The sequence below is a fragment of the Electrona antarctica genome, assembly GCF_951216825.1.
Source record: "Electrona antarctica genome assembly, chromosome: 2".
Taxonomy (NCBI): domain Eukaryota; kingdom Metazoa; phylum Chordata; class Actinopteri; order Myctophiformes; family Myctophidae; genus Electrona; species Electrona antarctica.
In genome coordinates this window covers 44,849,967-44,865,331 of record NC_136807.1, presented here as the reverse complement: position 1 = coordinate 44,865,331, position 15,365 = coordinate 44,849,967, and the positions used below count along the sequence as shown (strand labels likewise).

General features: G+C 39.7%; 1 protein-coding gene across 1 annotated transcript in view; it reads left to right on the top strand.

Moving 5' to 3' along the window:
- Positions 1-15,365, top strand: part of LOC306941628 (N-terminal EF-hand calcium-binding protein 1-like) — a 37,563-nt gene that overhangs the window by 6,107 nt on the left and 16,091 nt on the right. The window contains exons 2-5 of the mRNA XM_079527180.1: positions 3,294-3,318; positions 10,299-10,407; positions 10,972-10,997; positions 11,639-11,736. Coding sequence (XP_079383306.1) covers positions 3,294-3,318; positions 10,299-10,407; positions 10,972-10,997; positions 11,639-11,736 — 258 coding nt within the window. The remainder of the gene's footprint in view (positions 1-3,293; positions 3,319-10,298; positions 10,408-10,971; positions 10,998-11,638; positions 11,737-15,365) is intronic.

Genomic DNA, 15,365 nt, shown 5'->3' with positions numbered 1-15,365 from the left:
AGCCATGAAATTACTTTGACAATGGACCGGTTACCCGGTGCATGATGATGATCGATGGCAGTTTGATGTCATCACCTCTCCCATTGCAAAAAAAAATCTGCATACCATCACTGTTCCCTTGCACGGCCAATGGTGGAAAGTAACTAAGTACATTTACTTAAGTACAAGTTTGAGGTATTTGTACTAATCAAATCAGTTATACTAATATGTATGGAGTAAAGGCCTATTCATAGTCTGGATTTTCGGTGGTGAGATGACCACCGCTCCGGTGGTGAGCTGACCACCGGAGCTGAAATAATGTTGAGCGGTGGTGAGTAAAAACAGAGAGAAGGGCTGGAGGCCTGGAGCGGTGGCGGTGGTTTGCTCTTCACCGCGGCTCGTGACGTCATATTGTAGTTCGGTGGTCACCTAACCACCGAAGATCCAGACTATGTATGAGCCTTAAGGAGTAGGCCTATTTGAGTATAGCCTATAGGCATCATCAGCTGATAAGTCTGCAGTGCAGTGCACAGTAGAATGGTCTAGGTAGGAGCATAATCCATAATGTTTAGCAATTCCACAGAAAACTTCGATAGACCTTTATTGATCCCAAGGGGGAAATTCTGTTTTCAGTGGCGGTACAGCAGTAAAGAAACAGAATGATAAAGAAAAAGGTGATACAGCAACAGGTATATAATTTATAAAACCAAAAAACGAATATTAATGATACATAATATGAACAAGAGGTCAGCAGGTATCAATAATGGGATTAGGAGTACTAGACACCAGAGAATAGCGAGAGAGTAGACTATCTTTTGTCGTGGAAAGATCAGATTTAATCAGTGTGTAAGAAAACAAAGCAAAGAATCTACAGTATTTCCTTCGCCGTTTAAGATCCTTTGTGCTAGTAGACGGATTCTTCTTTTGTTTTTCACTTCTGTTATTATGAGTGTTATCCACCTGGTATGGATTTGTCTGTAGCCTTAAAGTCACAATTGCTGCAACAACTGCACATTTGTTCAAAGATTGTTGCGGACAACCACTTCAGAGACTATACATCCACGTATGATAACAGCATCCTAGCAAGGAATATCACCTCTAATACTCGTGTTTTGTATGGAGAGTATAGGTTTCTGCCTTCAGGAAGGAGATCTGGTGTTCCAGCATACAATAAGATCAGACTGAAGAGGTCTTTTGTCTATCAGTCGACTTTGCGGCTTAATCAGTATTTTGGCCAGGACTAGACTGAGCATTGGACATTGCTCTTGCCTTTATGTTTCTATGTATATAATTGTATTTTCTTTTCTGTTTTGTGTCATGTCAAATGTTTGTATATGTGTTGCATACATTGCCACTGGGTCGCAAGACACATTTCAGTGCAAACTGACAATAACGTATTATCACTATATCATATCACAGAGTATAAGAAGCAACAAACAGTCTAGCCCCCAATTTTCAGTTTCAAGTTATTCCATTAACTTACTATGCAGTTCTGTTTGTACATTTTCTACATTTATCACCGTGGGATATCTTTCTTCAGTCAAATTCACTTGAATGAAATTGCAATGTTGTTTAAAAAAGGATGGTAGCATTGTGTGTCTTTGTCTGTCTCACACACACACACACACACACACACACACACACACACACACACACACACACACACACACACACACACACACACACACACACACACACACACACACACACACACACACAGCCATTCTGAGTGAAATTGATCTGATAATACAGTCAGTCAGTCAGTCAGTCAGTCAGTCAGCCAGAGCCATGGGACCAATTGGATGCACTAATGGTGCTTTTAGTGGGAAGTGGCAGTGGGAGTGGATAAGGTGCTGAACTCCACACTTTGCGTCTCTCAGCTCAGTGAACATATCTGGTGTTTGTGGTAGAGATCAAGATGGCAGAAATTATACCCTCATCATGGAGATACCATAAGTACATTTAGAAATAACACATCTCTCTTTCACAACAATTTGTCTCTACACTTCGTCAGTTTTCACATAAACATCAGGAAACCGTCACTAAGAAGCAGCACCATCATATATATCAGCTGCCTTGACCTAAACGTGCTAAAAAGAAAACACAGAGCTACTACAGAAGCTGGCATTGATTCCAGTCACTAAATTTCTCCCTCCAGGCTACTTCCTACAAAACTAAATGTCAGCATTTCCTAAGAACATGTCCTCTCTCTCACTGAAATGCTTGCGGAAAGTAAAGCTGCACTTAAATGTCCTCTTGGGTAGAGAAGACAGTAAAATGCCAACAACATTTAGGAACAGATAGTGGATTAGTCTGCATGTTTGTGGAAGTTATGGAGGGTCTGTGGGGGCTGCCAAGCATTATTGCTTTTCTTAACTCCTCCTGTCCCTCCAAAGGTATTAAATCTTTTTTATCTGACGCGCCTATTTCATCACACGTCAATTCTTATGTGATGCATTGCTCACTATGATCCTTTCCTTCCTAGTATTTAAATATACACATCTCTACAAATAAATCTAAACGCAAACTATGGGTACGCGGTCACACCTAACTTCGATTCGGGACTGCCTATAACTCCGACATATTAGTCCGAACATACGCGGGTTCTGTGTGCAGTTAGTGTTAGGGTTATGTTTCTGGTACTTTTCTTCAAGGTCTGAGGTACAAGCCGGTTAGGTTTCATAGTAATGAGGTTACCGTAGGTTTAGGGTTAGGTTTCTGGTTTAAGGACTTCAGGATTCGGACTAATGACACAGCACCCATTGATTCCCTTTGATTCTGCCTATGTGGCTGTCTTTTTGCAATGGTTTTCAATGGGAACAGAGCATTTTGTTGGCATTGCGCAGCTGTCCGTGTCACATGTGTTGTGCATACATTGCGTTTGTGTTCTATGTGCCAGGGCACCTCCAGTAAAGAAAAAGTGTTTTTGAAACTGATAAATGCTCGACACATGCTGCTTTTCCCCCTCTGTCCAATCGGATGAATCAAAGGCAGACCGGACTGCCGACGTCAAGGCGGAAGGCTCTGCAATTTACTCCGTTTTTTTAGGCTGCGCTGGCCGCACAAAACAGGCATGCGGGTGTTTTCACCCCTCAACTGCTTCTGACAGACATACTAGGGTTTGGAACATGCATCCAGCAGGCTTCCCTCCCCCATCCCCTCTCAGAGATATAGCTCAGGGGTGATTTCACCCAACACCACAAAACAGGCGGCCGCGCACAACCTGTGTTTATTATCAGCCTGCACCAGTGTGCAGGTACGTGTGACCGTGCACTGAAACTAAACCTGACCTTGTGTTTTTTTCTTTCTTTCAGATATTCCGCCGAGCAGATAAAAATGGTGAGTAAATAAAATATGCAACTAATTACATTATATGACTAATTGCTATCCATTAAAATCTAATTGCTATCCATTAAAATCTATTTAATTGTGGTTTGCCGAAATGATATGCAACTCTGACAGACATATTTTAGACAAAACACCTACTGCCTGATGGAATTTGTGATTTTTGTGAACTGATTCCTGATATAAAAAAACAACAAGAACATCCTAATCTAATGAAAGTGGATGTACTTTGTACAAATTATGAAACCCTTTGTGTTAGATTTGCTTCATTTTGTGCTGCTAATATCAGGAATTTGCTCTACAAACTTGGGGGAGAGTAGTATTTTTGTTCTTGGGAAAGATAACGCTGACAAATAGACATTTGTGTTTGCCCTTAATGTTTTATTCATGCATGCAGTACGGTATAATGGAATGGGAACTGCAATAACGACTATTAATGCATGCAATGTATCCGAGAAACACTGGCTGGTTTCCTCTGGAGTACAGCAAACTGGCCTTATGTAAGACCAGTTTTAATGATGCAACATATGCAAATGTGTTGAGGTTTGTTGGATTCAAACCACTTGGTTCGTGGCTTGTCAAAAAACCTGGACCTGATAGAATATCCTGTGTAGGATAAAGGAGAAGGAGTCCACAACATTCACCCTTCATATCCTTTCTATACCAGTGGTTCTCAAACATTTTAGCATGTGACCCAAATGAGAAATGTGACGTTTGCCTGGGACCCAAACTGATTTCTTCATGAAAATACTGAAAGAAAATCATTGGATTATTTTTTTTAAAATCATGACAAAATGTCAATGTCTTTTTGAAAATGTTTTTGAAATAATAATAATTAAAACCAAAATGTAGGAAATAAAGGGACCCATAAAAATGTGCCCACGGCCTACAAATGGGTCTTGACCCAGTGTTTGGGAACCAGTGTTGTGAGAGGGGAGACAATGCAGCCTTCCTCGTGTACTGCCGACATGAGGATGGCTCTGCTGGGATTCAGTTGGAGGCCAGAAGGCGTACAGTATGTTGCGGTTTCTGTTGTTCCATAGTGAACATCAGGGCTGTCATGCAGCAATGAAAAGGGTCCCAGGGGGCTGCAGGATCGACGTCATCACCAGTGTATTTTAAGGGCTCCGAGGTAGAAAACTCTAAGGATGGTTACAACCATCCACAAAAAAACATGCAGGTATATAATAAGCATACATGAACCTCGCAGAGGAAAATGAATGCCCACTGGAAAACCCTAACCATTTGAGAGACCCCATGGCCTTTCCATGTGCCATCCTCAGGTCTTGGCACAGTGACAGCTCAGACATTTCCTCACTATTTAGACAATGGGATTCAGATGCGCTGAAGGTTGTTCACAAATACGCTATACTGATACAGACCATCTCACTAGAAAAAGGATATTTATTAGAAAGAGTCATGGTGAATATTCCTTAAAGAATAGCATGCATATCTCTGGTGCTATCGTGCGTTTTTTCTTTAAACTCGTTGCACTGCAGCTATACAAGCTATTTCTGGATCAAAGCTAAATAAAAACCTCTCACCCAGCTCATTGAAAGAAACATAATTCTGCTAAAAAACAGGATTTGTTTTTACACATCCCAAAAATAAAAATGAGAACAGCACAATATCATGTTTTTGTAAGTAGTATTGTAGTGTCACATCCATCTTTTTCTAAGGCACACTATGTACTGTTATGTTGCCATGATAGGCGTTAATATGGTTTTAACACATAATGAGGGTTGGCTGATTGCCAGCCAGTGCTGTTATAAGGAAGAAAATCAAGAAATCACACATTAATTATAACAATCAGGAATTTCTTGCACTTGGTATATTTTTGTGTGGTAAACCATTAAAATGGTCCTTTTCTTCGCTCTAACTATGGTGAGCATTTTATGGTTATGTAATGATATGGAACATAATGTACAGGGGTCCAGAATAGTGCACAATGCACATGATGATATATGGCATGGCATAGTTCATATATAAAATATATTCATAAGCATTTAGGACATTCTTTCTATAGAACCAGTTTATTTGTCATTTTGAAACATTGTATAATATGATTTTATGATTATGCTGCCTTCACTGCCTTCAGCATTATAACAAAGGTTTTTTGTCATCAGTGCTTATGCTGTCAAAACATTTGCCATTTTAGTTTTATCCGGGAAGGTAAACATGGGCCTGAGAAAGTGTTATTTTCTCAAAAACAAAACAAAGATATCATTCAGAACTAGAAAGGTCGCAATTTTAAAAAATTGCAAAGTGTGGTTGCCGCAGTGGCTTACATATGCCCCTCCCACTGATATTGCCAGCCAATTACAATGTCACGTCACCCCTCCGATCATGCGTAAGTAATTCGGAGGGGAATTATCCCCCAAAAATCATGTTTTTGCGACAAACGGTTACATTTCTCGCATTTGTGGCGCCCCCTATAGATGAAAATATAATTGCTTTTGGTACTTGGTTGATTCAACCACCCGCGACATGTGATTAAAATTTGGGATGGATTGGACATTCCGTTCTTGATTTATGGCATTTTTGTAAAATAGGCCCCTCCTACTATCTTCGGACGACGATTATGGCCGAACGATACGCACTACCAAAATTCTGCAGTTGGTGTTTTAATCGGATAGGTCTGGAGATCATGTGTGCCGATTTTCGTGAGATTTGGACAAAATCTGTAGGAGGAGGAGCCAAAAGTGTGTTTTGGAGAAAATTCAAAATGGCGGAAAATCTATCATGACGCAAATGGGCGTGGCCTATATGGGGAGATGCGTCATAACCCAAGAAATCCAGGGAAAAAAATATTTTGATTTTACAACCTACGGTGCAAGAGTTATAAGCCAAAACGTAAAGTGGGCTGTTATAGCGCCACCATGAGGCCGACCGATAACATTATAAGTTAATTAATTTTAGTAATTATTATGAACCTACCCTCCAAGTTTTGTAACTATAGTGCTTACAGTCTCTGAGGAAAAAATACTTGAATGTGAGAAAATGCGAAAAATCGCATTTTCCCATTCATGTCAATGGGGAAATTCTATTCACTAATAAATTCATATCAATTAAACTATACAACATTTCTCTTAAAAAAATACAAGCACATCCTTCCCGATGAAGCCGGTCAATTTGACATATGGCTCAAGTGCGTACAGTCAAAACTGTGGGAGGAGTAGCGAATCAAAAAAAAGACTAATCCAATGGAATAATAAAGTGTTACAATTGCAATAGTCTGGTTGCCCTGTTAGGGCAACCACACTAATTACAATAGTCACGCAGCAACAACAATTGGAACATGATTAATGCACAAGCGAAGCAGTCTATTCTTACTTCTAGCATTATCCTGAAACCAATGCAGTGAGTGTGATGCTTTTGACCACATAGTCCAGTTTTGAATTTGTAATCCTGTCAGGGGAAATGTGCTCATGGAAAGATGCTGAGTGAAATCTTTGGAAATGTAATTATGTCTGACGCAACAGAACTAAAACAGTTAATCTCCCAAACAACCATGCTGAAGGAATGACTCAACATCATTTTTTATCACATTTTAATTTCCCAGTACAGTAGCAGTAGCATTGATTGTCCGTCACAGCAAAGCACCTGGATCGATGTGTGTGAAATCCGCAAATCCTGTAATTAGCCGAGAGGTCAATATTGACCATGAAAGTATTAAGAACTGAACACTAGAACAGATTTCTCCTGCGTCTGGCATTGTGTTTCATAATGCAGTTTTGGATCATGAGTGGGATATGGCCGACTTGGAAGTATTAAATGCATGTTTTTCAACAATTGGATTCAGACATAATCTTCCTTCACAGACTATATTCACAGTGGTGGGATTGCTGCATGTTGTACACATCAACAAGTTATTATGAATTGTCATGCTGACACACAAAACAAAAAATAAGAAAATATAAATGCACAAAAGTAAAAAGTAGTAGTAGTTCACGTATCTCGAAGACTGTCTGACCGACTTTAACCTCAGCACGCACGATCTTAGTTAATCCAAAACAAACTGTTTATGTTTTCCCTCTTGTTCTCCAAGACCTTGCTCCTTATATTACAAGAACCAACATTATTAACAAGATTTTCATAAATAATTATGCTTAAGGCAAACTCCACATGCCCACAAGTCAAATTCCCGAAAATGAATTAATGTTTGCATAAGGGCGAATTTGGGCTATGCTATGGCTTGCATAATGTGTAATTGAGTGTGAAGCTTTAACAAAGAAAGTATGATGACGGAAAAGTAAGTAATGAGACAGAACAGTTTCCCCCCCCAGTATGCATAAAGAAATACACATCTCATGGCAGGGACGATTGAAGACAGTAAAATAAATAAACTTAACTGATGCAAATTCATGCTCCCTCCTGGAGGATGAACCCTACTGATTTTAGTCACTGTGTGCCATTTCCTGTAGCACCAAACACATAGCCTGGCTTGGCCAGCCTCATAGCGGGGATTCACTGAAGATTCTTCCCCGGCCAGCCTCATAGCGGGGATTCACTGAAGATTCTTCCCCGCAGCGGGGAAGAATCTTCAGTGAATCCCCGCTATGAGGCTGGCCAAGCCAGGCTATGTGTTTGACCTCTTGCCATCTTACAAACATACGTATGACTCACGTGTACAGCAAGCCTTGGCTGAACACTTGTCATGAACACTTTCAGACTTTGGGAAATCAAATGAAACACAAGACAAGTGTATGCAAGTAAAAACCTTAATGGCCTGTGTTTGGTAGCCTGGCTTGGCCAGCCTCATAGCGGGGATTCACTGAAGATTCTTCCCCGCAGCGGGGAAGAATCTTCAGTGAATCCCCGCTATGAGGCTGTCTTGTGTTTCATTTGATTTCCCAAAGTCTGAAAGTGTTCATGACAAGTGTTCAGCCAAGGCTTGCTGTACACGTGAGTCATACGTATGTTTGTAAGATGGCAAGAGGTCAAAATCTGAGTACAAAAGAAAAGTGCCCGGTAAATGATTTACCATGATTCCAGACAATGAGAGACTGCTGACTGAATGGGATCTTGGATCTAGGTTAGCTTTCAAAAGAACACATCCTTGCTAACTTTGTAAGATGGATGTACAAAATGTTAACTGAAACGTTAAAAAGAAAGTAGAACAAAATGGAAGAAATAATATTAGCTCTAACCTCATTTTGTTATTTCCTTATGTCATTTACAGCTACAGACAGTATATCACACACTGAGCTGTTTGAAGTCTAAATTTGAAGCCAATCTTCACATGAAATGAAATATTTGATTTCATTGGTTTTCTGTGATTATGTCACATCCAGAACAATCTAGTTTGTTGGGTGGCATCATCTGGCATGGGGGGGAAAAAATCAGTCTCCGATAAACTAAGTAATGATGTAATTTACCATCTGCCATCTGTTTGAAGTCTGTAGTCTGGCAGTGAAGATAGAGGTTGTTCAGAGTGTTGATCTGGGCTTGTAAAGCAGCCTAGCTCAGACCAAATATTTACGACAAGATGACACCCTGTTAAGCCTGATGTATACTTTGTATGACATACAATGGTGTTGCATTCAGAAAATAGTTTTAGCATCGAACTAGTTGCCAACTACTGTAAGGGTGGAACATGGAAGAGTTTAATCTAGCTCATTGATTTAATCATTGAAAATGTCAGAAATTACAAAAAAGTGAAAATGTACAAACTCACAGCGTGTCACAATGTGATGATTGGTTGTGAGCTTGTAGATCACCTTTTTTCACCATTTTTGCATGACGTTATGGGGCTTAATATAAAATAATGCGTAGGTGTTTAATTGATTTGTTTTTCTACAATAGTAATTAGTCCACTAAGTCTAAATGTCAAATTTCCAACTAAGTTAGTGTTGCCCATTCATTTAATGATACTTTGGAAATTGCCAGAACAGCATAACCACTAAGAAAATAATGTGATAGTTGCAGGGTTCCACACAACACCATTGTACAGAGGAGCTTAAGCATTAGAATGTTGTGGTGAAAGAAATGCAACAGTTTGAATTAGGCTTTAGATCTGACTGTCCAAAACCCACTCTGTCCTCATTTCCAGTTTCCTTGGGTAAACTTGTGATGATCCAGAAACACACAGATATCATAGCCACACTGTTCATAACCCGAGTGGACTGGCAATACTGCTGCTTATGAATCATATTACCTTAGACTGCAGATTAGTCTTCATATCTAATCTGCATTTTTAAGTGCACCATTCATTACCTCTAAATGGATTCCATTTGTGAGAGTGTGTAGCCTTCTACTTAGTATCCAACCTTTTTGAAAGTATACCATTTGCTGCCATAAATTGCTGCCAAAATATGTAACTTACCTCTTTTACCCTGGATTTAAACCCGTTTTCCTCCGGAAGTAAATTGTTGTTGTGTCCTCACTGAAAAAAATAATGATTATTTTTTTAATTCCTGGAGCAGTGACAACGTGGCATGACGAAATGCTTCTTTTAACCCAGGTGCAAACACGGAGACAGACAAGATGAAGTTGCAGTTTTAGAATATAGATTTATTCTGAATACTTTTGGAGTTGAGCTGAGTGTGGTGGATCAGATGGCAGAGGCAGATGAGGCAGATGAGGCAGATTTCCAGGTTCAGGTGGCCACTGCAAACAGAGGAGAGATAGGTAAGTATTCAATATAACACAATGAGAATTGTCTGTTTGACTGGGTCAAACAGAGACTGATGATCTGGCAGAGAATGTAGCATCGAACTCGTTTTTTTCCCCGCCTCCCCTGCACCCCTGTCTCCACTCCTATAATTAGATGACAGATTAGAAAGAGGGGGAAAAGGTAGAGTAGGTGTGGCAGTCATGACACAAACAGCAACTCCTCTATAAGAAAATATCAGTGAGATAGTGTGAGTTATTATAGCAGTCCTTACGAAAGTCCAGTAGAAGGGTGAGGCATATCCTCTCATCCTCTCTCTCTTCCTCTTCCTCTCCCCTCCCCTCCCCACCCCACCTTCCAGACGATGGAAAGCTGTCCTTGGAAGAGTTCCAGTCATATTTTGCTGATGGTGTTCTCACTGACGAACAGATGCAGGAGCTGTATTACTCCATCGACAGACAGCGCAGCGAGTGAGTTAATCTGTCCCTGGGAGTTAACTCTATACTTTAAAGGCGGATGTGCCAATATTTCACTGGGGAGAGACCCTAGACATCGGCAGCATGAGCATAGTTCTTAACCAGGAAAGTTAGAAGCATTAGCTTATTTTTACATGGGAGGGATGAAGACCCCCAATGTATAGAGAAGTGTATGGTCATTATATCACTGTGATGGGAGTTATAGTTGAATTACATCAATGCTGGAAAATGCATTTGTGGAACATCAATAGTAAAACCATGATACGGTACCATTATGATACGGAAACAACGTTGTTTCAACGTCTAATCTTAGCCTAGACTGCTAAAAAACATTTTAGACTATTTTCACCCCAGTTTTTAGACGGTCATTTAGACGTCTAAAAGACGAAAATTGCTCAGTGGGTATATTAATAAGGGATATTTATTCTTAATTAAATGTAACCATAAACAGATTCAACATGCGTATATATACCTTACAGTCACATGCAACATCAACATCATGATTCTGTTTAATGTTTTTTGCTCTTCCCCTTCATTCAACCTCTCACTCCCTCTCAGCGAGCTAGACACGGACAAACTGACAGGTAATTCTGTCCCAGTGTTGCATGTGCTTTATTATGTCTTCAACATCACTCTCATTATAGCCTTTATTCCAGGGTGACCTTTGTGCGACTTTAAAATATCACAAAGGCACTGGGTATTGATAGCCAGCCAGTACAATCCTTTTTGTAACTCCGGGAGTGTATATATATATTTGTATACTCAGTTGTGAAGAGAGACAAATGCAGTATTGCCATAGTTCTATTGATGTTTATCTGACATGGGTTTCTCTTAAAAGGCCTAGTGCACCTTAGCATTTCTTTGTCTGTCTGCATTAATCTGTTTCTCTGTTCTCACACTGTACAATCCTATGTCATAATGATAATTAAAAATAATAATAATAATAATGCATAAGCAAAGATTGACAAGTGGAATACTAAATCTCAATATTTGTCCATATCATATCGGATGAATTGGTTAACTTGTTTGTGGTTTGCAGTCCAAGGATTCAGCACATATATTATATATTCAGCAGAACATATTATTCAGGGGATTTTTCTCTGATAACAAACTTGCAGCCTTTTGCAAAATACGAGTAGTCAATATTGGGATTTAACTTAAAAATTGAATTGTAGCCCTGTCTAGTATCTAGTATGTTGATACTGAATCTCATCTTCACATCCAGAGTACTTCACTCCACACCTGGGAGAATATGTCAACGTCTTGTCTGCCCTGGAAAAGCTGAATGTTGCTGTTCTGAAGGCCATGGACAAAACTAAAGAGGTAGGTGGTCTTTGGAATTTAGCACTATCTGCCATCTTTTCAGCTTTCACTTGTGAGTGCTTGAGTCATTCTTCATATCCAGGCATCATCAGTCAGTACTGTCACTACTCACTACACATACAGCACATGAGGAGAATATGTTTTATCCCACAATTTTGTAACCCATTTTTCACCCCTGTGTCAATTATCTAATGTGATCCTGGGCTCTACACACCCTCCGCCAACCTGGGGAGAGCAACGGACTTGAACTCATGCTTCCTTCATGCATGAGTGTCCAAGTTGCTCCTTTACACCTGACAGGGGGAGTTTCCCTGGTTGGATGTAGCGCGTGGAAGGAACACATTATTTCAACCAGTTCCTTTCCCCTCCATCAGGCTGGCCAGGGGGAGGCAGTTTAGAGACCAGGATCACTGCATGTTTTTTGTGAGGGTACCTACCCTAGGGGACATGGGGAGAACATGCAAACTCCAAACAGAAGGGCCCTTTCACCAACCCCGCCTCGTCTTTGGAATTTAGCACTATCTGCCATCTTTCAGCTTTCACTGGTGAGGGCTTGAGTCATTCTTCATATGGAGTCATCATCAGTCAGTGTCACTACATTTGACATACAGCACATGAGGAGAATATTAGTAGAATAACAACAGCAGGCCATTATCCACTTAAATTACCTTTTAAGGTGATTTATATTTAGGCCGCCATGCCATATGCCCCTCCAAAAATGACATGACCTGAGGCCTGGGCCAAGCGACACAATACTTACTTACTGGGCCTTGCCATAGCCGCTGGAAATATTTTTGACCAGAGGGTGCGGAGTGCACAATATTGTGCTGGTGGTTAGGCTATTTATGATGACATTCGTCCGGCTTGTCGATCAGATTATAACAAACAAGGCAAGGTGGAACAGTTACTGGCCAGCTCAATCCAGCAACCCTAGTTCCCACAGCTATGGGGCTTGCTGCCTCCCAGCACATTGTAAGTTTGTAGGTCTAATAATTTCAGCGGACGGCACCGGTGCGCAATGAAGTATACATTAAGCATATTCACAGCGCCCTCAGCATTACCAAGGACGTGGGTGCTGTGCTTTTGTTTGCGCCCACGCTGTCCGTTTTAAATCCCCTCCCCCTGACACTATGTTTCTATTCTAAGGCTCGCCGAACTGTACTCTCAGAACCATTCTGTCTTCACTAGACAGCTTTTAGAGCTACTGCTCAAGAATGAAGATAGATGAGGGTTTTATTTTTCACTCTTCATACAGATACAAGCAGCAAAATGTTTCTTTGGCACGTACAGCAAACAGCAGCAAATCAATATACTGTATGTAATGTACATAACATAATACTGGATTGTAATGAAAGAAAAAGAACAAGAAAGACATTTAAATAAGGTTAAAAAGTATGAGGTGCTGGGGTGGGAGTTATAGGGCTCCATTTTTGTCACCGCTAAACCCCTTATCCCTAAACTTCTTTGCCTTTACTATTTTGCAAAACATTTTTGAATAGTTAAAATGGCCATACAAGCTCACAACGTGTCAATGTAGATCGGCTAGTTGAACTATTCAAAAATGTTTTTCAAAATAGTAAAAAAAAAAAGGCAAAGACGTTTAGGGATAAGATGTTTAGCGGTGACCAAAATGGAGCCCATATTATCAGACTTGTAGAATGTGCAGCATATTCTACATACCTTGCATACCTGTTGTCAAGCTTCCTTTCTTTTGGTAAATCAAATGCATGGTCACTCTTTTTGGGAGAAAAGAAACCTCGGAATGAAAGCATATGTTTATTATGCAAGAGATAAAAGTGTCATGTATAAAATGCCAAGAGAGAAAGATTTAAAAATATATATGTTGTAAGGGCATTACATTTTGGGCTTTCTTTCTAGTGCAGTTGTATTGTTCTGTTTTCTTTTTTTAAGAAAATGCATGAAATAGCAGACCTAGAAGCTCACAATGCATCACAATTCAAGGGTGGCAAGGGCTGTAATAGCCACACATCATATCAGAGCTCAGAGCTGTCCAAAAACAATCCATCAAGCAAATTTACACAGTATGATTTTAACAAATATTGTCACTGTCGGATGGAAGTTGTTGTCCTAAAGCGTTACTTCTCAGCAAATGGAAAACAGAACATGTGGTTATTATTTAGTCACAAGCTCTTATTAATACTTTTCATTGGTTCACTGAAACACACCTGAAAGAATTGACCACTTTCACTTTAAAACAAGCTGAGGCATTGATTTACAAACAAAACAAGTTAAATTATTCAGATACAAGGTTTCTGACCAACGATGACGATAATACTGTATATATAATGTCCCTGTTTACATTCCTGTTCACAGTACAGTATATTTGATTGCCTTCAGAGTGGAATCAGTGGCCTTTAATGCTCTCATTACCTGTCATACTGACTGACATACCAACGTGTCTTGTAATGTAAGCCTTCATCTCCCATTCTCCCATATTCACATGCTAGTCTGAATAATGCAGTGGCTGAGAGGCAAAGTGTTGCAGTGAGAACTAGATGAGTTAATCCAGCTAATGAAGTCAATGGTGGGGAAATAGCTAAATTGAAACTTGCCTCAGGGCTAATTTGTGACTTCATCTTGACACTCCACAGTAGGCTACAAACAAATAGCATTCAAGTGACAATCTTCTGTCCATGGCAAGGAGTGCAATCAAATGGAGAAAATAAACAATATATGTTTTTGCACAACACTCTTGTACATAATAAAATAGTTCTTAAGTGGAACTTACACATTTAGTCAATGATGAAAAATCAAGTTCATTATTTAAAACGAAAATGCTGTACCTTTATAATTCCATATGTTACAACCCCCTAGGGAGGTTAACATAAAATGGAGGACGACAGATGAATTCAAACTCAGCAGACATTTATACCTTTTTTTCATTTCTTTCTTGAGTGACAAGTAATCGTGATTTGTGACGTGGCCGGGGGGCATGTGTAAGTCCGGTGTCCCGTTAGTCCGACATACATGGCCGGTATAAGACTCACCCGTGGCTTCCACGTGCGGTTATGGTTATGGTTATATATATTAGGGTTTGGGGTAGGGTTAGTAATATCGCACTATTGGAAAGTTGGACTAACGCTACACACCCATTTGTAACTTCAGGGACTTAAACTAATGAAAATAACCCCTAACATAATCCCCTGACCAAAACAAAGAACAAAAAGACAAATAGACAAATACCTACTTAATAAACATAATATAGGAGAGTATGGGGTTACCAAACAATGAGTACAAACACCCCTACATGAATTAATTAATATTTACAAGCTTAAATCAAACACAATACAAACAATGATAAGTGAAGCTTAAAGGAAACTAAATAGAGCGTCGCAGTCCCGCCCCCTACCAGGGCCCAGGAAATGATTCCCCGTTCATTTTCCTCATAGACTTTTCAAAAAGTATTTATTTAAAGACCTTTTAAGCCTCGTACAAAGCCAACTCGAGTTGTGACAAATTATGACAACAAACATAATTTTTTGGGCCGAACAAATAATTACAAAGAAGAAATAAACTGCAGGTTACAACAATATTAATTATTAATTATTATTTGTTTGGTCCAAAATATTGTGTTTGTTGTCATTAGTTGTCACAACTCGCGTTGGCTT